The sequence below is a fragment of the Rousettus aegyptiacus genome, unplaced genomic scaffold, assembly GCF_014176215.1.
Source record: "Rousettus aegyptiacus isolate mRouAeg1 unplaced genomic scaffold, mRouAeg1.p scaffold_m13_p_7, whole genome shotgun sequence".
NCBI lineage: Eukaryota > Metazoa > Chordata > Mammalia > Chiroptera > Pteropodidae > Rousettus > Rousettus aegyptiacus.
Window position 1 is genome coordinate 108,519,497 of NW_023416310.1, and position 24,596 is coordinate 108,544,092.

The 24,596-nt window shown below is 37.7% G+C and overlaps 1 protein-coding gene across 5 annotated transcripts; it reads right to left on the reverse strand.

The window, feature by feature from the left end:
• Nucleotides 1-24,596, reverse strand: ZNF354C (zinc finger protein 354C). 5 transcript variants are annotated; one of them, XM_036224693.1, is made up of 6 exons: nt 22,851-22,937; nt 22,735-22,774; nt 22,308-22,407; nt 10,744-10,870; nt 10,192-10,287; nt 1-6,310 (listed from the first exon to the last, which is right to left on the reverse strand). In XM_036224693.1, the coding sequence occupies exons 4-6, from the start codon at nt 10,775-10,777 to the stop codon at nt 4,914-4,916; spliced, it is 1,527 nt and encodes a 508-aa protein (XP_036080586.1). In that variant the 5' UTR covers nt 10,778-10,870; nt 22,308-22,407; nt 22,735-22,774; nt 22,851-22,937; the 3' UTR covers nt 1-4,913. The 5 variants fall into 5 exon arrangements, with proteins under 5 accessions (XP_036080586.1, XP_016003210.2, XP_036080587.1 ...); XM_016147724.2 differs by lacking the exons at nt 22,308-22,407; nt 22,735-22,774 and adding an exon at nt 24,463-24,596; XM_036224694.1 differs by lacking the exons at nt 22,308-22,407; nt 22,735-22,774 and adding an exon at nt 24,461-24,596 and having other exon boundaries at nt 1-688.

The window sequence follows — 24,596 nt, forward strand, 5'->3', positions numbered from 1 at the left end:
TATAGTATTCCATTGTATGAATATACCACATTTTACTTATCCACTCATTAACTGATGAATATTGGTTGTTTCAACATTTTGCCTATTATGGATAATACAGCTATGAACATTCATGTACAAATTTTTGTATGAATATAAGTTTTCATTTCTTTTGGGTATATACTTAGGAGTGGAATTACTGAATCATATGGTAACTCTACATTTAGACTTTTTAGGAAATGTCAGATTATATTCCAAAGAGGCTGCACCATTTTATAGTCTCACCAGCAGTGTATAAGAGTTCAATTTTTCTACACCTTTGTCAACTTATTATCTTTTTTATTACAGCTATACTAGTGGGTATGAAATGGGCGTGTCCTTGTGGTTTTGAGTTGCATTTCCTTGATGGTTAATGAAGTTGAGTATCTTTTCGTGTGTTTTTTTGGCCATTTGTATATCTTTGGAGAAGTGTCTATTCGGATTCTTTGTCCGCTTTTACTTGGTTATTTATCTTTTTATTACTAAGTTGCAATAGTTCTTTGTATATTCTAGATAGTATATTATCAGATATATGATTTGCAAAATATCTCCTCCATTCGGTGAATTGTCTTTGTACGTTCTTGATGATGTCCTTTGGTTCACCAAAGTTTTGGATTGGGTGATGTCGAAAGGATGCATTTCTTTCTTGCTTGTGGTTTTGGTATCATATCTGTGAAACCATCACAAATATTTATGCCTGTTTTCTTCTAAGATTTTTATCATTTTAGCTCTTACATCTAGGTCTTTTATCCATCTTTAATTTTGTATATGGTGTGAGGTAAGGATTCAACTTTATTCTTTTGCATCATCGTCTCAGCACCATTTGTTGAAAGACTCTTCCCATGGATTATCTTGATATAATCAATTGTAATGATAAGGAATGCTAACCTTAAGCAAAATAGTTATCACCCCAATCATGAAAAAAATTCCTATTATTTCCATTAGTAGGCCTGTATTACAAAAATTAGTACTCAATTGTTATATTTTGAATGTCATCATTAAAAATTTGTGAATTTTTTTTTTCTTGCTTACTGTACAAGCACCTAACATTCTTGCTTGTGCCTCTTGGTCCACAAAGCTTAAAATATTTACTATCTAGCCCAAAACATTTGCCAATTCCTGCTTTAGATCATGATATCATGTCTTTTAAAGTGAATCTAAAATCAATTACATTCATTAGGACTCAAATTAATGTATAACTTTTAAGTCACTATTGATTGGCAATTTTAGAAATAGCTTATATCAGCACTAGTAAATACTTAGTATGACATAAATGTCATTCATTATAGCACAGTTATCGTCACTATTTTTGGAGTCTTGGTTCAAAGCCGTACACATTTTGGAACAAGAGCAGTCTTCACGTAAATGTTGGCTTGAGGACCAAGACACACCTGCCTTGCTTGGAACAGTCTTTCAGCCTATACTTTTTGCTGTGCTGGAGTCTCAGACCCAGGGTGGGTAATATTGCCTTTCTTTTCCTCTGAGATCAAATTCCCTGGGTTCCATTATTCTTGCCATCTCTCTATGGGTTGTAGGTGGGGGCAGGTCGCTTTTTTGTCCTACGGGGCAACGTTGTGCTGACTCTAAGAAACCAGTTTCCTTTCTAGAGGGAGCCACCTTTTCCAAGATGAACATGGATTTCGCCTGCCTTTTACAGACACTTCAACTTTTATCCCAGTCTAGGTTTTCAGGATTTATCTCATTTCAGCCCCAAGGCTTTAAGTTCTCCTCTGCTCACACTTTATGGATATTTCTACCTCTGGATCCAAGCATCAGGAATATAGTGAGACAAGAAATGGGGATTCTCCCAATCTTTTGGCCCACAGCTCCTCTGAAGAGAGACAGGACCCCTAAGAGGTTCTGACACCTGCTCAACCACCACTGTCCTCACCACAGGGAAGTCTAGAAATGCTGGACTTGTCTTCAAATTGTTTCCTTCCTGAACCTGCCTGATACCATTACTTTTTTAAGGTCCTCAGATGGCTGCTCCATACATTCTCTCCAAGGTTTTTAATTATATTCAGTGGGAGGGATAAGGTGGTGCGTGCTTACTCCATTTAAGGCAGGACCAGCACCAACCAAAAGTTATTTTATTTCCAGTGATTACTTTCCTAGAGGATAAACTCTCATAGGAAATTTATCAGTATAAAAGAAGAAGTCTAACCGGAAGCTTCATATTCATCATTTTCCAATCACATTTTGCCGTAATATTTTATTAAAATTTTAAACATACAAAGTTTTATAAATGACCAATGAACATCTCTATATCCTCGTTTCAATTAACAATTGACAAAATTTTTTACGTATTTATATTAAAATGCTGCAAACATTATGACTTTTCTAACTGAAAACTTCTGCATGCATCTTCTAAGAATAAAGGCATTGTCCTATATACATAAATAACATTATCCCTTCTAGGAAAATTGAACCTACCACATTATCTAATACCTATTCCATCCTATTACCCCATGTCCCCCCAAATGTCCTTCATAGTTGTTTTTTTCTGAAACAGAAGGCAGTTAAGCATCATACCTTGGTTCTCTTGAGTGCCTTAATCTACATGAGTCCACTTTTTGTTTTATTATATTGGCTTTTGAAAAGTCCAGACTAGTTGTTCTTGTACAACGTCTCAAACTCTGGGCTTGTCTATTCCCTCACTGCGTAATTCAACTAGTATTTCTTGTAAACAAGAGAAGCCCAGATGAGAGATTTAGATTTTCATGAAACATTTTTGACAAGACTACATCACAGATGATCGTGTGTGTATGAGGTGTCACATGTCAGCTTGAGTCACCAGCAGTGAAACTCAATTTGGCAGCCAGCTCTTCCTTATAAAGGCATATCTTTCCTTTGCAGTTGGCATCTCTGATTTTTTGACAATTAAGGGACAATAATGTCCCTTAATTTTCTTTCATTTAAATTTTTACCATCCATTGAATATGTCCAATTTAATTATATTAAGGGCTGGAAAATTGTGATTATTTTTCTGAATCACTACATTTACAATTAATATATGAAATTCTTCAAATAATTTTATAAAGAGCTTTTCTTCCTCTGCTTTTTTCTTTATGGACTTATTTATCCTAACTTAGCATGTTATAACCAATTATAGTGATTATTCTGTTTAGGTTGTACTAAATTTGACCCTAGGGTACACATTCAATTTGTCTCCTGTGTCCTTCTGATATTAGTTTTGAATGCTCTTTTTTTATTTCATAAAGATACTAGGCACACCTTACACTTTCCCTGTTCCAAATATGGAATCAACCATTACTCCAAGGAGCCCTGGTTCCTTTTAGCAGGGAATGACACTGAGAAACCAAAATCTGGGTACTAAGCATGTCACTGCTATTGGGTAACCAAGTGTTTTTATCTAGGATATCTTGCAAATGGCTCTGTACAATGTTAAATATTGAGGTGTCTTTAAAGGCTGCACTTTCCTTGTAAATATATTTAAACATATAAAAAAAAGTACTTTCTAATGAGCTAAGAGATATACTATACAGAACCTTTCAGTTTAATTCTAAAACTTTTCTAAGATAAAAGTTTCTACCTAATTTTATTAGAACGACTTTTTAAATGATACCAACTGTAAAAATGAAATATAAAACTGGAGGACAAAGGCCTGGGGGAAATGAAATCTTTCTTAAAAACATGGAAAATATTTGGGTAACTAACTTAGACTTATGATTAGAATGTTTAATAAAATATACACATGACTTTACACAAAAGAATTTCTGAAACACATACAACAAAAACAAACTAGACAATCTTGTACTCCACCTGGGTTTGTGGGTTTATGTAGTTATTATAAAACCAGGTAAAATTAGAGGCATATTAGAAAACGAATATGTTTTTAAGTCAATTATTAACGTGAAGTGTAACATTAAAAATAAAACTGATTATTGTAATTGTGCCTGACCCATTTACAAAACAAATCACTCTTGGGACTTGAGGTTAGAAATGAACCTGATTATCACAGAAAACCAGAGTTGAAAGGTCTAGATTCTGGTCTTGACTCTGTCCAATAAGCTCGATTATTTTTCCTTAGTAAAACAAAAGGGTATAAATAGACTAAATTACAATTTCTCCTGGCTCTAATGAACTACCTGCTGTATAGTCACAGATTCTGCAAATATATGCCTTCACAACTGAGGAGAGTATTTGCATGACAGCCTCTGTACTTGCCCCAGTTTACTCATCTCTCTAGTACTGTAATAAAACCCTCCAGTAATGTCAAATCATATCAAATTCAGAAATAATGTAGAAAAGGAAATGGAAGACTCCATTTGGGCAAAATTTTAATTTTCAAACTAAATTTGGAATTTATAAGACCACAGTTTTTAATCATCAAAGGTTTTTGGAAAAATATACATATATTCCAAAATGGTGTGTATATACATATGTGCATGTGTGTATGTGCATATGTATATATATATATATAAATATAACCTGCTTGTTAGGCAATTCACAAAAGGTGAGCTTATTTCCACGTGAAAATTAGACTTCAAATAATTCTTATGTTTAGCTTCTTTATGACAATTTTGAAAATAAGGTCCCACATCAATACTCAATGACTGCTTTTAATTTATATTGAAGCTTACTTGTAAAAAGGAAATAAAGTCTGATGACAGAAACACTATTTATATTTCATTATTTTCATTTTTTTAAAAGTTAGGCTTTTACATTCGTCTATGAAAAAGTTTTACGTTTTATAAACTTTAGAACTTAATGGTTCTTATAAAATTTGACAAGTCAGTGCTCTTTATGTTTTCACTAATAAATTTTACCACGACTTAGTGGTAACCAGCACATTTTCTCCAAGAGAAGTAAAGAAGACCATCAGAAGTCTGCCTTATTATTCTCCTGCTTATTCTCCAATGAGAAGTCTTGAATTACTTGAGGGAAAAATTAAACCTCACAGGACTTAACTCCTCTAAGAAATCTCTGATCCCATATTCCTTCCATTTATAGAGTTTTTCTTTATTGTGAACTTTTCTGTGCCTACAAAGGTTTGATCTGTAACTGTAAGCTTTCCCACATTCCATACATTTATAGAGTTTCTCTCCAGTATGGATTCTTTCATGTTCAGTTAGGAATGAAAACTGGCTGAAAGATTTTCCACACTGATTACACTGATAGGGTTTCTCCCCAGTGTGAATTCTCTGATGCCTATAAAGGTTGGATTTGCACCCAAAGGCTTTCCCACATTCTCCACATGTATAAAGTTTTTCCCCAGTATGAATTTTCCGATGTTCATTAAAGGATGAATACTGGTTGAAGGCTTTCCCACATTCATTACACTGGTAGGGTTTCTGTCCAGTATGAATTCGCTGATGTTCGATAAGGGTTGAGATGCGTGTGAAAGTTCTGCCACATTCCATGCATTTACACAGTTGTTCTCCAGTATGAAGCCTCTGATGTTCAGCCAGGGATGTAAGCTGGCTGTAACCTTTCCCACAGTCACTACATTTATAGGGTTTCTCACCTGTATGGATTCTTTGATGTCTATGGAGTTTTGCTCTACAACTAAAGGCCTTCTCACACTCACCACATTTATAGAGTTTCTCCCCAGTATGAATTCTCTGATGTACAGTGAGGGTTGAACACTGGCTAAAGGCTTTACCACAATCTTTACATTGATAGGGTTTCTCTCCAGTATGCACTCTCACATGTTTGGTCAGAGTCGAGCTGCTGCTAAATGCTTTCTCACATTCATTACATTTGTAAGGTTTCTCTCCAGTATGAATTCTCTGGTGGGCAAGAAGGGATGATCTATGGCTGAAGGTTTTCCCACATTCATTACATCTGTAGGGTTTCTCACTAGTATGAATTCTCTGGTGATCAATAAGCTGAAGACTTTGACTGAAGCTTTTCCCACAACCATTACAAATATGAGTTTTATCTCCTGGATAAATTTGGAAGCATTTCAGCAGATCAAAATCCTGTTTAAAATCTTTCCCAAAAGTAGAACATATATTGGGTATCCCTTCTACAGGAACACTCTGCTGTGTAACAAGAATTGTATTTACAAATAACCCTTTCCCTAATTCAAGACTTATATGGTTTCCATTACCACAGATGGTTTTCTTGTGTGAGACTAACATTTGCCTAAAAGGCATCTTCTGTTGTTCCTGTTCTGTTCTATTCTGAAATTCCAAAGCTTCTCTAAGCTTTATGTCCCAGTGACTGAACTTAGTGGATTTTTTCTTCATTATTCCCTGAGATGCTTCTTCTACAAAAATGTCCTGTCTGGGAGGCAATGCTTCTATTTCAGGCCAAGTCTTGAAATCTGGAACGAATCAGAAGAATTAATGCTTCCTCTGCCTGAAGAGGCAAACATCCATTAGTGGGGCACTGAAATTGGGATTAATACATATAAAAGAGGTTTGATACCATCAGATCTCAAATATGGACTCGAATCTGGAGAAAAGACAGGATGGAATGGAAGAGGTAATTAGGTTAAGGAGCAGAATGGGGGGATACGCTAGACAAATTAACACTGAAAATGAAGAGGAAGAGACTGCTATTGAGAGAAGTAAAGAATGACATAGAAGAACTGGTTAAGCAGAAGGTATGAGACACAGAAAAATGACAGCTGACAAGCTCAAGCTGAATATGATGGGAAACTCCAGTTTATCTTTGTTTCCTGCTCTGAGTATGCTAGGCAACAAGGCAGGTACCTTGTCTTTACTTTCTCCATTCTACTTACACGTTGCTTTTATTGCACTTTCCCCTATGCTCTTGCTAAAACTCTGTACACAGAAATTTAAAAATATTTGTAATGTTTTTCTTAAAGTTTGTGATTTTCTATGTGAATATCATATCATATCATATCATATCATACTCTGTAAAGGGAAAAGCAGTCTATTAAAAAGAGGAAGTTCAAGTTTTAGAACTTACAACAGCCTTGAAGCATGACTGTGTTGGTGATATCGGATCTAAGTTTGAGCTGCTAATTAAAAGGAGGAAAATATGGAGCAAATCAGCCATGTGCAACAATCTATCCCTTGTGACTGGAAGAATAACAATTTTTTCATATTATCCTGCCACCACTTTTCCATTTGATCATGAGGAGCTACATATTCATTTCTTCTACTAGGCTACAACCAGAAGATTGAACTTCCTTTGTAGGAATCTTCTGAGATCAATAAATGTCTGCAAAAGATGTGAAATCATATGTCCTGTAGTTCTGAAATACACCCAAGCCCCAACCTCATATCTGATTCTAAGTGAAAAGAGATTGAAAATAGATTAAAATTAGATCACTGTAATTAGGTAACTGTATGTACTTAAACTATGCAACTTAAATTATAATTGGATTATATATGTTTAAAAATGCTTCCAATTTACTGAATTTAAATAAAAGAAACAAGAAAACATGGGCTGTAAATTTCTACGAAAATACATGTGCTGGGGACACCTAACAGTTGGACTTTCAAGGATCAACCAGGATCCCTTCCCTTTTTTTCTTCTGTGCCACGATATTGGCTTCCCTGCCCATCCATAAACTTACTCTGCTATTCTAATCCCATTTTTCTATAGAAACTTAATTATTTAAGCCTAAATTCACCATCTCTTTCTTCCAATTTCAAAACATATCTTACTTACACATTCTATCACTTAACTTACAAACATAAAAAGTTAGTGAAAATAATTCAAGTATTTGTTCAAAGAGAACAGCGGATAGGTCTTATGATTTTCTGTTAATTCCTTATTGCCTACAGGACAAGTAAACAATCAAAATGTCTTAAGTCAAAAAAATAATGAACGAATATGAAGATTAAGTTGGAAAAATTACGACATGCTTCTCTCATACTGGACTCCTGAGACTCAATCATTTATTGAACAAATATTGAATAATCAGCAATGAGAATATCATGTAAATAAACAACCAAACAGTAACAGTTCATTTCTCCATGATGTGAGAAGTCTCGACTGTGTAATGCAGGTTTGAAGTTCAGAGAATGAAGACACCGACATCAACTTCACTAGTAAAGAATGGTTTTCTGAAGCAAGGTGAACAATGAAGATGGGGTGAATTTCAGTAGAAAAAGAGAATTCTGTGAGCCAGAAAGCAAGCCCAATTAAAGTCGCCTGTGAGGAAATAAACCTATTTAAGGGAGGCTTATTGACAAAAGAAGGAAATCCAAGTTGGATTAGTTTAAAATGTTAAACAAAGTGAAGCCAAACACAGAGTTCCTGAACAACTGGCAGAGGGATTTAGAATAGTAAAATAGATAACAGAAAGAGTAAGTTTTTAGGCAGATAACTTTAAGAAAAAAATGTTCATTTTTAGTGGGCAGAGTAGATCACAGGAAGGATAGAATGGAATCTGAAAAACAATGTAGCTGCAATGAGCTGGCTGGACTGAGTATTTGATTTTCACCCTCAATGGCACTGAGTCAATCACAGAGGCAATTCAATTAAATTCAAAAAATATTAACTAAATGCGATATATTAGATGCTAGAGATAAAGAATTCACAATTCAAAGGCCTGATCTCTCCCTTAATGCATGTATTATAATAACACAATAACTATAATTCATTACGACAGATACTGTAATTAATATGTTCAAGGTATATAGAAAGTGCTAGATACACACAAATGATTAAAAATTCATGCTGATTGGGAAGAGGAAAGATATGGAAAACCTATATATAAAGGGAGGCTTTTTAGACAGATGGATCCTGAAGAATAAGTAGTTTTCCAGTGGACAAGATGGAAGAGGCAATTCAAGCTGAAGAAAAAACTCACAAATGTTAACAAAGATGAAGGTCTGCCCAGAACATGAACTTGAAGTGTAGGCAAACACTGATGAGACTAAAAGGAATATGGAGACAGGCTATGAAGTAGGTTTAATGTCACATTAAGGAAATTTACTTTGCTTTGCAGAAAACTGAGAAACAGTGAAGTCTCTTAAGGTTCAAAATCTCTGAGGTTCAAAAAAATCCCTCTGCTGGTGGCATGGAAGGTGGTTGGAAAAAACAAGGCTTGCAGAGGGACGGTCACATTCCCACAGCGCCCAAGACTTGTTGGGAGCGGTAGGGAAACTGAAGCCGGGAACGTCTAAATTAAAACTGTGATCTGAAACGCTAAACTGTGCTGCCTACTAACTCTTCGTTTGGGGAAAACTGTATTTTAATAAAGGTTAAAAGTATCTGTAGAGAGAATGAGCAAAAAAAAAAAAGATGTCAATGAAGGCAAGAGCCACAAAGTTAGACACAAAATATCACAGATATATGTCACATGGTAAATAGAAATGACTTTGGAGATACAGGTTTATGCCACAGCATTTCAGCTTTCTAGCTCTGTGATCAAAGAATTTTAAAATCTCTGATGCTGTGTTTCCTCAGATATAAAAAGTGGTATCTAAATTTGATCCACTTTAAGTGATCCTTCAGATCTAACAACCTACGGTTTTATGATAATGACCAACCAGATCAGCCTGGGCTAGAAGAAAAATTGGCAAACTACAGGTCTCTGGGACCAGTCGGCTGTCACCCGTTGCTGTGGAGTTCTCCCAGAGCACAGCCACACCTGTTCCTTTGAGTGGTGTCTCTGGTTGCTTTTGTACCATACACCACTATGGTAGAGTTAAATGGTTGCAACAGAGATCACAGAGCCCCCAAAGGCAAACAGATTTGCTGTCTGTTGCTTTATAGAACAAGCCTGCCAACTCTTGGACCAGAAAGGCTGCATGGCTATGTGAATGAGAGCTGGCTGAATACAACAGAGACAGTACTCAGTCTGCAAGGAGATGAAAGGAAAACACTGAGCTAAGAAATCAGAGACAAAGGAGCATTGGTAATACTTTGAAATACGTGGTTGGTGAACAAAATGAAAAAAAACTATGAAGAACTCAAAATATGGCAGCAGCAGGTGGATTTAAAATCAGTCAGACATGAATCTGTACAAATGCAGATGGAAAGAAAACCACTGAGAGCAAGATGCCAAAGGTGGCAGAAGCAGCGAATGAGGCTGCAGGAAAAGGAAAAGGTAGGGAGTGTGCAAGGAGAAGGATGTCGGGATAAGGACCTTCCTGATGCAGAGAAAATCTTCACCCTCCGCACTTCCGCGGACCTCAGCCTTCCCAGGCTTTTCCAGAGCGCTGCTCACTACGGACCTGCTCATGTGTGTAGACCCCTTTGCCTGTCCTGCTGGTCACTCACCCTGACAGGCGCCTTGACAAGCCTCTCCTTCCACCAGGCAGGGATCTTTTCCTCGCTGCAACTGGCAGATCACCTTTGGCGTTGAGAATGGAATCCCTGCTCATGAGGAAGGAAACATAGTTGGAATGAACAGCATGAGTGTGATCCCAGGACCACATTGCAGAACCCAAGGCACGGGGCTGAGAAGGCAATGCAAGCACCTCTGAAGGACTGGGCTTCTAGGGCTGCCCCAGTAGGTGGTCTCGGTTCGGAGACAATGTAGGGACCTGGTTCTGGTGCCTCTTCCGGGGGAGACATATGTGCTTTCCAAAATCTAAACTGGGGTCTAATCATTGGCGGGAGAGGAAACCCTGATCGGGAGGTGGGGTGGGAGGAAAGCGCAGGAAAGGGAGGAGGAGTCATGAAGAGCATCACAACAAAAATGGCCACTGTCAAGTCTGCAGACTCGTCCTTTCTCAGGGGCTCAGTGGGGTGGAAACCTGCAGATGCTGCAACCCAGAGGTAGCTCTAAGGCAGTTGCCTGGAAGTCTTCATTAGAGCAAACCTCCTCACCCAGCGACACCAGGGAGCTGTAGTTCTCCAGCATCACCTCCCGGTACAAGGCTCTCTGCGCAGGGTCCAAGCACAGCCACTCGTCCCGGCTGAAGAGCACGGCCACATCCCTGAACGTCACGGACTCCTGTAAAGGCAAACCCACTTCTGCTTGCCCAGGACCGCCTTCTCCACTGAAAGGCTCAGTAAGAAAGTGACACCGGGATGTATAGCAACCAATTCTGAAAATGTGACAGGACTCTAAGTATTTCAAATGAACTATCTGTTATTTTTAAAACTACCCATCATCTATTAAATATTTATTGAGTACCCAGTGATACATGCCACCTGCTGCAAGGGGGTTGGGGAAGTTCCTGGCAACAGGGAATTTAAATCCAGCTTGGGATCTGTCAAAGTAACTGAGCACGTACATTTACTTCTTCCCTCCCACTCAAAATGCAAATTAAAATAAAGAAAAAAAGTCAGAATACATTTACAGCAATGCTGGAAAGCCAGAGAAAGTACCATCAGCAGAACAGAAACAAAGGAATCTGAGATTATAAAAAGAATATCAGTTAATATTTACTGAATATGTTAGGGACTATGATAGGAACTTCATATGGAGAATCTGAGTTTTACAGACAACTAATGAGGAAGAAACTATGATTAGGTCACTTTCCAGACGACAACATGGTTCAAAAAGGTTAAGTAACCTTCTCAAGGTACTGTTAGAAAGTGGTGATTCTCAGATTTGAATTCAGGGAAACAGACCTCTGAGCCATACTGTCAGATGGATTTCCACTGACTTTGAAAATTAAACAAAAGACTGCGTCAGACACTATAGGTGCAAAAGGGAACTGCTGAGAAAGTATGTTCTTCCTGAAGAACCCCAGTTAGCCCCAAAATGTGAGAAACCAGACTTTGGGCAGACAGCAAAGAGCTGAAGGGAGTACAAAACAGTAAAATGCTTTTGATGCGTATTCTGTTGAGAATCTATTAAAATGTAATAAGCACATCATTCTGCACTGGCAATTCTACTCTGAGGATTCTACTACCAGAAATAATCACACAACTGGGGAGAGATATTTAAGGATGTTCATTGAAACATAACTTACAGGTTCATGATTGTGACAGGCTGAGTAATGAAACTATGAATGTGACATATATGACAAAAGGGCCTAAAAGATCTGTTTAAATTAAGGATTCTGAAGTGGGGAGATTAGCCTGGATTATGGTCCATGTGAGTTCAATGTAATCACGGTGATCCTTATAACGACCCAAGAGTAATCAAAAGCAGAAGAGGAGAAGGCAAGGCGGTGACAGGGGAAGAGACTACAATGCTCTCTGAAGACCACTGCAAGGGCCACAAGCCAAGGAACACAGGTGGCCACTAGAAGGTGAAAATAAAGTCAGGAAACAGATTTTCCCCTCTGAGCATCCAGGAAGGACCAGCCCTGCTGAGAGCTTGACCTTAAGCCAAGGAAAGAAACTGATTCCAGACTTCTGGCCTCCCAAACTGGAAGAGGATAAATTTATGTTGTTTTAAGCTACTGAGTTTGTGGTAATTTGTTACAGCAGCCATAGGAACCCAATGCAATGGCAAAAAAAAAAAAAAAAAAAAAAAAAAAATTGCAGACAATGGTGAAAATTGAAGGCGATCTATCGATAAGGGAATGGATAAGCAAATTATAGTACATTTATTCCACAGAATGTTAGACGGCCATTAAATAGATAGAATAAAGTAGATCTGTATGCCTGACATTAGAATTTGACCTTGACATTTTGTTAATTCATATGAAAAAGCAATATGAAAAACAATCTACAGTTGCTAAAAAACTCTTTACATATATATACATGTGCATACAAAAACATCTGGAAGAATACAACAAGTTGTCCTCCTGTTGATTCTCTGATATTTGCGAAGAGGGACAGAAAAGCAAGCTTTCACTTATGACGTTTTACCCTTTCCATTAGGCTTGCATTGTTTACTGTGTGTGTATTTGTTTTGAATTTTTTTAGATTCCATTTCAATTTATATATTGACTTTTTAGCTCTACCTCTTTGCATTTTTAGTGGCTTCTCTGAGAACTGTAGTATACATTCTTAGATCTTTATATTCGATTTAGAGCTAACATCTGACTTTACATAGAATTCAAGAATCCTGGCAAGTATATGGGACCAGCACCATCCCTCTTCACGCTATGGTTGTTATACTTTCCCAGTTCAGATGGCTGACAGAACTCACCAGACTGCACCAGGCATGCTCGTAGATGGCAAAAGGTACAGTACAGCAAGACAGAGAGAGTACAGGGAAACATTGGATGACCAAGAGACATTCCATGCACAATCCCTTTAGTTGGCCACAGACTCTGCTGTGTCTGAATCTATGTAAGGAATCTTGGTTTGAGGGAGCTCAAAGGAGAAACTCTCAGCAGGGGCCTTTTGCGTGTCAAGTAAGGCTTGTCAAACCAGGTAGGTCAGGGACAAACCATCTGTGAAAGATGACCCTGGAGGTGGCCAGTGGATTTAGATCTTAAACAGTAATCTACCACCCTTACATTGGCCAGGAGTCAAAGATCAGTCATCAGGCACCCCCAGAGACAATGATAGAGCTTTTCCAGTCCAGATATAAATGAATCCCATATCCACAAGTGTTGTGTGCATTATACCTACCTACATCACAAACCTTGCAATGCAATATTATATTTTTGCTTTAAATAATTATATGCATTTTAGGAAACTGGGGAGGGGGGGAATATTTCATATTTATCCAGATAACCACCATTTCTAATGTTCTTCATTCTCTTCCCAAGATAAGAGTTCCTATTTGGCATTACTTCCTTTTAGCCCAAAGAAACTTCCTTTAGCACATCCCAATGAGATCCAAAATAATTCATGTCAACAATTCCAGGAACTGGAAAAACAACTAGATCAGCAGAATGGTTTTTTTAGCAAGGTGCTTGAAACTCTCAAAAAGAACCAAATAGAACTTCTGGAGATGAAGCACACACTGAAAGAGATAAAGAATGAAATAGCAAGCTTGGGAAATAGAGTCGACCAAATGGAGGAAAGGATCGGTGAAATCTAAGACAGAAATCTAGAAATAAATCAAAAGGAAGAGGAGAAAAACCAAAGAATTAAAAATAATGAAAGAGAAATATAAGAACTAGCTGATACCATCAGGAAAGGAAACATAAGAATAATGGGCATTTAGTTATATAAATGTCTAATCACTTTGTACAACTGAAACTAATATAATATTTTATGTCAACTACAATTAAAAATTTTTTAAATTAAGCATAATGGACAACCTCGAAGGGGAAGAAAAGGAGCAGAGATTAAAAAGCATTTTCAGACAAATGGTTAACAAAAAAAATTTCCCTTATCTAAGGAATGAGCTGGAGCTTGGGATTCAAGAAGTCAACAGAACACCCAATTATCTCAATCCAAAAAGGCTTTCTCCAAGACACATTATATTAAAATTATTAAAAATTAATGACACAGAAAGAATTCTTAGGGCAGCCAGGGAAAAGAAGACAATAACCCATAAAGGAAAACACATTAGATTATCATCGGACTTCTCAGCACAGACCTTACAAGCCAGAAGGGAATGGAATCAAATATTTAAACTATTAAGTGAAAGGAACTACCAACCTAGAATAATGTATCCAGCTAAGCTCTCCTTTAGATATGAAGGAGAAATTAAGACCTTTCCAGACATACAAAAATTGAGGGAATTCTCCACCATAAGGCCTGCATTACAGGAAATACTGAAAGGGGTCAGCTCACCTAAAAAAAAATGACAAAAAAATATATAACTATAAGTAAGGCAACTAGCAGACAGATAGAAGCAGAGGAGTGCAACCCTTATTAAGAACAGGGTATTATAAGCTTAAATAATAAGAGATTTGCATAGCGAGGTAGTAATGAATGTTCAGCATACATAGGGATAAACTGAGACAATAATGGCAGAGAAGGAGACGATTCAAAGATCCAAATTCGCAAAGGGGAATGGAGATATGGCACATGCAGAAGAAAACTATACATAACTATATATATATAGTTTATATATAGTCATATATATAATAGTTATATATATAGTTATATATATAACTATAGTTACATATGGATATAACTATATGTATAACTATAGTTATATATATCAGAATATCATTCTTTACATATTTGCAATGCTAAGCACATGCCAAAGATTCAGAACTGAAGTACAGAACATAAAACGAGAAGGACCAAAGGGAAAATCCATAAAACCCAAACAAATGAACAAACAAAAAACACAGAAGGACAAGGAAGCAATGGAAACACTGAACTACTACAAAGCAAAAGATAAAATGGCTATAAGAAAACCTCATATTTCAATAATCATCCATAAATGGACTGAACTTACCAATAAAGAGGCGCAGAGTTGCAGAATGGATCAAAAAACAAAACTCATATGCTGCCTACAAGAGATATATCTGAGCTCCAAAGACAAATATAGACTCAAAATGAAAGGGTACGAAATGATATTTCCAGAAAATGGCATTCAGAGAAAAGGGGGAATAGCAGTACTAAAGTGATATAGTGGTACTAAATAGACTTCAAAATAAGAAAAGTAAAGAAAGATACTGAGAGACACTTCATAATGATAAAGGGGATCATACACCAAGAAGACATAACACTTACTAATATCTATGCTCCCAATCAGGGAGCCCCAAAATATACAAAGCAATTACTAACAGATCTAAGGGAGAAACAGACCAAAACACTATCTTAGTAGAAGACCTATATACCTCACTGTCGACATGGACAGATCAACCAAACAGAAAATTCATAAGGAGGTAACATCCTTAAATGACACATTAGACCAACAGGACATAATTGACATTTATGGAGCCTTCCATCCCAAAACAGCTGCTTATACATTCTTCTCTAGTGCACATGGCACATTCTCAAGAATTGACCATGTACTGGGACACAAGCTAGCTGCAACAAATATAAGAGGGTTGAAATCATATGAACCATATTCTCTGCTCATAACGCTTTGAAGCTGGAGATCAACTGTAAAAAGAAAGAGGGAAGGACTGCAAATACATGGGAGTTAAACAACATGCTACTTAAGAATAACTGGGTCAGAGAAAAAATAAAAAGAGAGATCAAGATATATGTAGAAAACAATGATAATGATAGTATAACATATCAAAACTTTGGGACATGGCAAAAGCAGTAACAAAAGGAAAGTTCATATCTTTACAGGCCTATCCAAAAAACAAGAACGAGTCCAAAGAAACAACTTAATGCTTCATCTTTAAAAACTAGAAAAGGAAGAACAAATGAAGCCTAAAGTCAGCAGAAGGAAAGAAAAAATCAAAATTAGAGCAGAATTAAATGAAATTGAAAACAAATAAACAAAAAAAAAACAATAGAAAAAATAAATGTAACGAAGAGCTGGTTCTTTGTGAAGGTTAATAAGATTGACAAAAGAGAATAGACACAAACAAAATCAGGTATGAAAGAGGAGAAATTATGACAGACACTGCAGATATACAAAGAATCGTATAAGAATACTATGAAAAAGTATATAACACCAAATTTAATGATCTAGAAGAAATGGACAAGTACTTAGAAAGATACAACTTTCCTAAACTGAATCAAGGAGAACTGGAAAATCTAAATAGATCGATCAGCAGTATGGAAATTAAAACAATTATCAAAAACCTACCAAAAAGTAAAAGTCCAGGCCCAGATGGCTTCACCAGTGAATTTTACCAAACATTCAAATAAGATCTAATACCTATTCTCCTCAAACTCTTGGAAAAAATCAAAGAGAGAGCAATACTTCCTAACACATTTTATGAGGCCAATATTACCCTGATACCAAAACCTGGTAAAGATAACATGAAAAAGAAAACTACAGAGCAATCTCTCTCATGAGCACAGATGCAAAAATCCTAAATAAGATACTAGTAAACCGACTTCAGCAACATTTTAAAAAGATTAGACACCATGATCAGGTGGGCATCATTCCAGGGGACAAGGGATAGTTCAACATATACAAAACAATTAATGTGCTATACCACATAAACAAATTAAAAAATAAGAATCATATGATCATATCAATAGATGCAGAAAAAGCCTTTGACAATACAGCATCCATTTATGATCAAAACACTTAACAAAATCAGTATAGAAGGAAAGTACCTTAACGATAAAGGCCATATATGACAAACCCTCAGCCAACACTATACTTAATAGTGGAAAACTAAAAACCTTTCCTCTAAAATCAAGCACAAGAGTAGATTGCCCACAATCGCCACTCTTATTCAATATAACATAAAAGGTCCTAGTGAGTGCAATCAGGCAAGAGAAAGATATAAAAGGCCTCCAAATCGAAAATGAAGAAGTCAAACTGTCACTATTTGCGGATGACATGATTCTCTATACAGAAAACCCTAAAAACTCCACAAGAACACTACTAGAAACAGTAAGCAAATACAATACAGTTTCCGGATACAAAATCAATGTTCAAAAATCCATAGTGTTCCTATACTCTAATAATGAAATGTCAGAAAAAATGGAAAAAATAATTTCTTTTGCAATTGCAACAAAATAATAAAATACCTAGAAATAAATCTAAAAAAAACATGTGAAGGATTTATATGGTGAAAACTGTAAGATGCTATTTTAAGAAACTGAAGAAGATACAAAGAAATGGAAAGATATTCCGTGTTCTCGGGCGGGAAGAATCAACATAGTTAAAATGACCTTATTACCTAAAGCATTATACAGATTTAATGCAATCCCCATCAAAATCCCACAGGCATTTTTTAAAGTAATAGAACAAAAAAAATCATCAGATTTGTACAGAACTACAAAAGACCATGAATCATCAAAGCCATCCGGAGAAAAAAAAAAACGAGGCTGGAGGCATCACTCTTCCTGACTTCACATTATAGTACAAAATGACAATAATCAAAAGAGCATGGTATTGGCAGAAAAAAAGACACACAGACCAGTGGAACAGAATCGAGAGTTGAGAAATAAACTCATGTTTATATGGTCAAATAATTTGTGACAAAAAGCCAAAAACATACAGTGGAGAAAAGAAAGTCTCTTCAATAAATGATGCTGGGAAAAATGGAAAGCCACCTGCAAAAGAATGAAACTAGATTGCTGTCTATCACCACACACCAAAATTAACTCAAAATGGATTAAGGACCTGAATGTAAGACCTGAAACAATAAATTGCATAGGAACTAAACTCATGGACCTTGGACTTAAAGGAGATTTTATGAATTTGACCTCAAAGGCAAGGAGAGTCAAAGCAAAAATAAGCGAATGGGACTACATCAAACTAAAAAGCTTCTGCTCAGCAAAAGAAACTGTCAATAAGGTAAAGAGACAACTATCCGAATGGGAAAATATATCTGCAAGCAATGCCTCTGATAAGTGCCTAATATCCAAAATATACAAAGAACTCATAGAACTCAATAACAGAAAAACAAATAATCTAATTAAAAAATGGGTAGAGGATCTGAACAGACACTTCTCCCAAAACAACATACGAATGGCCAACAAATATATAAAAAGATACTCAACATCATTAGCTATTAGGGAAATGCAAGTCAACACTACAATGAGGTACCATCTCACACCTGTTAGAATAGCTGTTATCAATAGAACAAGTAATAACGAGTGTCAGAGAGGATGAGGAGAAAAAGGAACCTTCATACACTGCTGGCAGGACTGCAAATTGGTATAGCCAGTATGGAAAACAGTATGGAAGTTCCTCAAAAAACTAAGCATTGATCTACCATATGACCCAGCAATCCCCCTATTAAATATTTCTCCCCAAAACTTGAAAACATATATCCGAAAAGATGTTTGCACACCGATGTTTATAACAGCATTATTCACAGTGGCCAGAACATGGAAGGAACTGAAGTGTCCTACAACAGAGGACTGGATAAAGAAGCTGTGGTACGTATATACAATGGAATATTACTCTGCTATAAGAAGAGGTCTCCCATTTGTGACAACATCGATGGACCATGAGATAATCATGCTAAGTGAAATAAGCCAGACAGAAAAAGTTGAAAACCACATGATATCACTTATATGTGGGATATAAACCTAAGAGCAACAAATAGGACAAACAAGCAGAGACTTATAGACATGGACAATAGACTAGTGGTTACAAGAGGGTAGGTGGAGAAGGGGAAGGTAGATGAAGTAAAAAGGGTCAAATACGTAGTGACAGAAGGAAAACTATACTATGGGTGGTGACCATACTATCTATCTATCTATCTATCTATCTATCTATCTATATATCTATATCTATATCTATATCTATATCTATATCTGTATCTATATCTATCTATCTATATATATACATACATACATACATATACACACACACACATATATATAAATATGCCTCACTGTTGAATTGTACACCTGAAATTTACTGAATTTCATTAACCAATGCCACCATTAAAAACAAAACAAAAGAAACAAATAAAAAACAGCAACAAGAAAAAATAATCCAAAAAAAATGAGCATAGTGTAAGAAACCTCTGGGACAACATTATGTATACCAACATTCACATCATAGGAGTACCAGAAGGAGAAGAGAGAGAGAGAGAGCAATGAATTGAAGACCTATCTGAAGAAATAAGGACAGAAAACTTTGATAACCTGGTGAAGGAAATACACATACAACCCCAGGAAGTTTGGAGTCCCAAACAAGATGATCCCAAAGAGTCTCACACCAAAGACACATAATTAAAAAGCCAAAGGTTAAATTCAAAGAGAGAATCTTAAAAGCAGTAAGAGAAAAGCAGTTAGTTACCTACATGGAAGTGCCCATGAAACTGTCAGCTGATTTCTCAACAGAACCTTTACAGACCAGAAGGGACTAGCAGGAAATATTCAAAGCGATGAAAATCCAGGAACTACAATCAAGATTACTTTACCTAGGAAAGCTATCATGTAGAATTGAAGGACAGATAAAGAGCATCCCAGACAAGAAAAAACTAAAGGAGTTCATCATCACCAAGTCAGTATTCCAGGAAACGTTGGAAAGATTTCTTTAAAGGGAAGAAAATAGTATGTATTAAAAATCTAAAGGGCAATAACTACATATCTATCAATAAGTTCTTCAAATGAAAAAGAACTGGATGCTCCAGTCAAAAGATAGGGTGGCTGAATGAGTAAGAAAACAAGACCCCTATATTTGCTGCCTTAAAGAGACTGACTTCAGATTAAAAGACACACACAGACTAAAAGTAATGGAATGGAAAAAGATAATTCATGATGGATCTACCGGGTATTGTGCTGAGTGGAATAAGTCAGATAGAAGAAGAGAATGCCATATGATTGCATGTATAAGTGGAATCTAAAGCACAAAATAACCAAACAAAAAAACGGAAACAAACTCATAGATATAGAGAACATTTTGAAGGTTACTAGATAGGAGGGAGACTGGGGGCGGTCAGTGAAAAAGGGGGAAGGGATTAAGAAGTACAAATTGGTAGTTACAAAATAGTCATGGAGATAAAAAATATGGCATAAGGAATATAGCCAATAATACTGTAATATATGTATGGAGTCAGAGGGGGACTAGATTTAGTGGGGTGATCACTTTGTGAGTTATATAGATGTCTAATCACTACATTGTACACCTGAAACTAATATTATATGACAACTATAACGGAAAAATAAATCATTAAAAAAAAAAATCAGACAAATCACAATAGAGGAAGTCTACAAAACACCTAACCAACACTCTTCAAAACTGTTACAGTCACCAAAATGAGAGTATGAGAGCCTGAGGAGCAGCCTGAGGAGATGCAGGACTAAATGTAACGTGGTGTCCTGGATGTAATCCTGGCACAGAAAAAGGACATTAGATAAAAACTAAGGAAAGCTCAATAAAGTATAGACTTCAGTTAATAATAATGTATCAATATTGGTTCATTAATTATAACAATGTATCATAATAATATAAGATGCTAATAATAGGGAAAAATGGGTGCAGGGTATACTGTAACCATGGTATTATCTTTGCGGTTTTTCTCTAAAACTGTTCTTAAAAAAAATAAAATTGTTTATTTAAAAAAACAGCAACAATGCCAAAAATAAGTACTGATTTACTGCCCAAAAAAAGATATAATAAACACACTATGATTATTAAGCAATCAACACCAAGTTCCATGTGTCTTTTTCCCACAAGATAAATTATATATTACATAGAAACAGAATAGGATAAGGAATATTTGCAAAATCAGAAAAGATCCTACTTTTCCAAATATCGTGATTTTTTTGCTGTAGAAATTTGTTTCTCAGTACCCCGAATAAGGAAAGAAGTTAAGATTGGATCTTGCCATCGAACAGGCTCAAACAGGGTAATAAGACCTATGACTGGGTCACCTTGGGTCCCCAAGAGACTAATTATTATCAAACCTGTTAGACACTGAATTAGCAGTACACAGAAATTGACTCTGAGTTACAAACACACTCTACAGCTTCCTTTAGCTTAAAATAAGTCAGTCTCTGAAGCTTGGGGGCGTAGAAGCTTCGACAGTGAAGTCCCACCTCCAGGCAGAGGGGAGCCAAAGTATAGGTGAGTAACTACTTTGCACTATAGTTTGGTTTCCTGCATATACCTACTGTCTTGTAATGAAAGTATCAAAGTAAAGTCTAGCCTGGTAAGGAGAGATATACCAAATTAGGCAGGTCATAAAATAACGCTGCTGTTGCTGATACTAACAGCAGCAATGGCTAGCATTTACTAAGATTAATACATACCAGGCACTGTTCTAAGCACTTCACATATACTTTATCAGAGCTTAGGGTTAACTGTACAGACTGTCTAGTCTGAGCTCAAAAGCTAGCTGTGCAGTCTGATCAAGTTATTGGCTTCTCTATGCCTCAGTTTCCTCATCCATTAAATGCAGACATTAATAGTCCTCTTGTAAACATTCAATTAAGTATGTACATTATTCACCCCACTTACAAGTGAGGAACAGGACATAAAGAGATACCATAACTTGCCCAAGGTTACAGCAGTAGCTTGGATGTGAACTCATGAAAAAAGTTCCAGGGTTCACATTTTTTACTTAGGGGTTACCACCACTTTTTGGAAAAGCAGCTGATGACAAACAAGTTTTGGGTGCAGTAGAAAAAAAAATGAGCTGAATGAAAGGGAGCTAGTGTCGGGAGAAAGATGGGACTTCCATGTCTACTAAGAGTTTTGGAAGGACAGATGGGCTTCAAGGGAAACAATCGAGCCTGAGGACAGAGATGTGGGAGAGATCTTTAGAAAGGTGATGGTCAAAGTGATGAAAATAGATCTCAGGGCAGAAAGAGCAAGAAAAAGGGCCCAGGAGGGGTCTGAAGTAGCAGAGGAAAACGAATGAGAGGATACAGAGATATCAGTCAGAAAGACGAGGACACTTGGACCATTTAACATCTCAGTTGCACAAGGTGCTCTTAAGAAAGAGGGTGGATCTCTGGGAAAGGCCCAGCCCCCATCCACTCCAAAGCCAGCTTACAAACCAAGCCAAGCTGAACTTCTGCATGCCCACCTGTATCGATCCTGACTTTCAGGACTCCTTCGGTGCTAGGATCTTGTCTCTGCCGCTTGGTGGATGTTTAATCATTTCCTGAGGTCGTGACCATGAACTCCTTGGAAACAAATAACATCTTTCCCCTTTGTATTCCCAGTGCATTGCTAAGTGTCCTGTACATAGTTTGGTGCTCAAGAGACGTTTGCTGAAGATGGCCCTTCCATGTCTCTGCACCAAGTGTGACTATATTCTCCGTAAAGACAAGGACTGCCTGGACCCCATACTCCTCGCCCAGCGCTTATTGTAGACAGAAGTGTATGTCCAGAGCTGACCCGATCTTTGGTCAAGAAGTGAGTTTGGGTGAATTAAAAGTGACCTCAAGGACAGAGGGTACACATTCCTCAGCAACCCCTCAATCCGTCCAAGCATCCCAGGGAAAACTTACAGGGCACTGGATTCTCCACAGATTTCACTGGAAAGAAAACCTGGATGAAGAATGGAAACACATCCATCATCTGTGAACCCAGAAGGCAAGTCATGAAAAAGACAAACTTAACTTACTGTAACCTGAGCAGGCAACAAATCCACAGCCATTTTTTCCTTCTTAGTTTTCCAGCCAAGGGAAAGCAGAGCACTGCCAACGTCAATCTGCAGAGGAAAAGGGTGTCACGAGGAACTCTGGTGTCAAAGATGGCTGAGAGGAAGTTACAACCATCCGGAATGACCATTGGGTCCCAGCAAAGCCACTCCACATACATAAATGATGCAAACCAAGTAAAAAGGTGTGCTTACCAAGCCAATGAAGCTCTAAAATAATGTCAATCTCCTCCTCTTTGCATTAACCATACTTCTAATTTCTGAAAATTGATGCTTTAACATCCACTGAGGGTCTATTACCAAATCGTGACTCATGCACAGATATCTGAAGTCTTCAGGTGGCTTTAATCTATACACTCTAAGTTACAGAGAACATAGATTGCCCAGGCTGCCCTGTTCCAACACAGCCAGGCAATCCCAAGCCTGCCTTCCCTACCTAGCCTTTTCCTTCCTGAAGAGACCACAATAAAAGTGCTTACCCACATTTCCCCTCTTTCTCAGCCTCATGACCCACCCAGGTGCTTCCCCTGAGTGGCCTCCCTGGAGTACTGTGTTCTCCCCAGGTAACCGTGAGTAAACTATAACCTGCTGTCTTATCCTGTGTCTATGTCTCTGCATTTACCTTAGCATACCTCACCCAAGGTAACATGGTTAAAACACTCCCTCTCAATCGAGATGCAAGCCAGACCGCTGCTCATTTTCCCCTAAACACAAATTCCACAGCTGCCTCCTCTTACAGCATCCACAGCTGGAAACAGCCCTCAACCTCTCACACACAAACCCTAATTAGCAAAGCAAGATAGGGGGTGTCTGGACAGCCAGACAAGTGTCCAGAGAAGAGCCTTGGCACTAGCTGCTGTACTGGCTGCCTGAGTTTGCAGGGGTCTTACGGGATACAGCAAATAGTATGAGAGCTCAAAAGGCTGAGTACCCAGTGTAACCTGGGGCTGGCACACCTCAGCCAGCATGAAGGCAGCGGCTGTGTAAGTGATCACAGATACTCTATGATGCACACCTTCACCTCACCAGGAATCTTGAGTGCTTTTGATATATTATTTTTAATCCTCACAACAATTCTTAAGAAATAAGTATTGCTACCTCATTTTACAGATGTGGAAGAGTGAGAACTAGGGTGCTTGGTGACCTGTCTTAAAGAGTCAAGAATGGTTAAGAATCAGAGGCAGGATGGGGATACTGCTCCAACACCCCAGTTAAATGTGGCAAGGTGCCTGGCCACTCTGTGCCTCAGTTTCTTTACCTGTAAAATGGGGACAGTGTGCAGCCAACCTACGTATTATTAGAGGATGAAGAGTTAATTCATCTAGACTAGTGCCTGGCACACAAAGTTCTCTTTACGTATTAGCTATTGTGTTTATTATTTGTTCTCCCTATAAGGCTCAGATAAGTCAGCCACAAAATACCCCCACACACAGCAGTCCAGGGCACGCCCAGCACGCCCGCCACAGAGCACTGCCGCTCAGGCCGTGAGAACAGGCCTCGATACCCTGGCGTGCGGCGTCTCCCCGGTGTCCACGCCCAGCCCCCACCCCCAACCCTGCACACACCCCACTCACACGGAGATAGGCGCTGGCACCGCCCGCCGCCCTGAAGAGGCAAAGTAGCTCCTCAGTCCCAGGAAGGCCACCCTAACGAAGCTGGGACCGTCGCCGCCACCAGCCCCCAAAAGGCAGCAATCGAGCAGTCCCAGCA

Coding starts and splice junctions, on each gene's coding strand:
- ZNF354C (XM_016147724.2), bottom strand. CDS start 22,883: ATGGCTGTGGATTTGTTGCCTGCTCAGGTTACA. Junction 10,288..10,743: donor CAGCTCCCTGGTGTCGCTGG/GTGAGGAGGTTT, acceptor CCTCATGAGCAG/GGATTCCATTCTCAACGCCA. Junction 6,311..10,191: donor TTGTCAAGGCGCCTGTCAGG/GTGAGTGACCAG, acceptor GATTCGTTCCAG/ATTTCAAGACTTGGCCTGAA.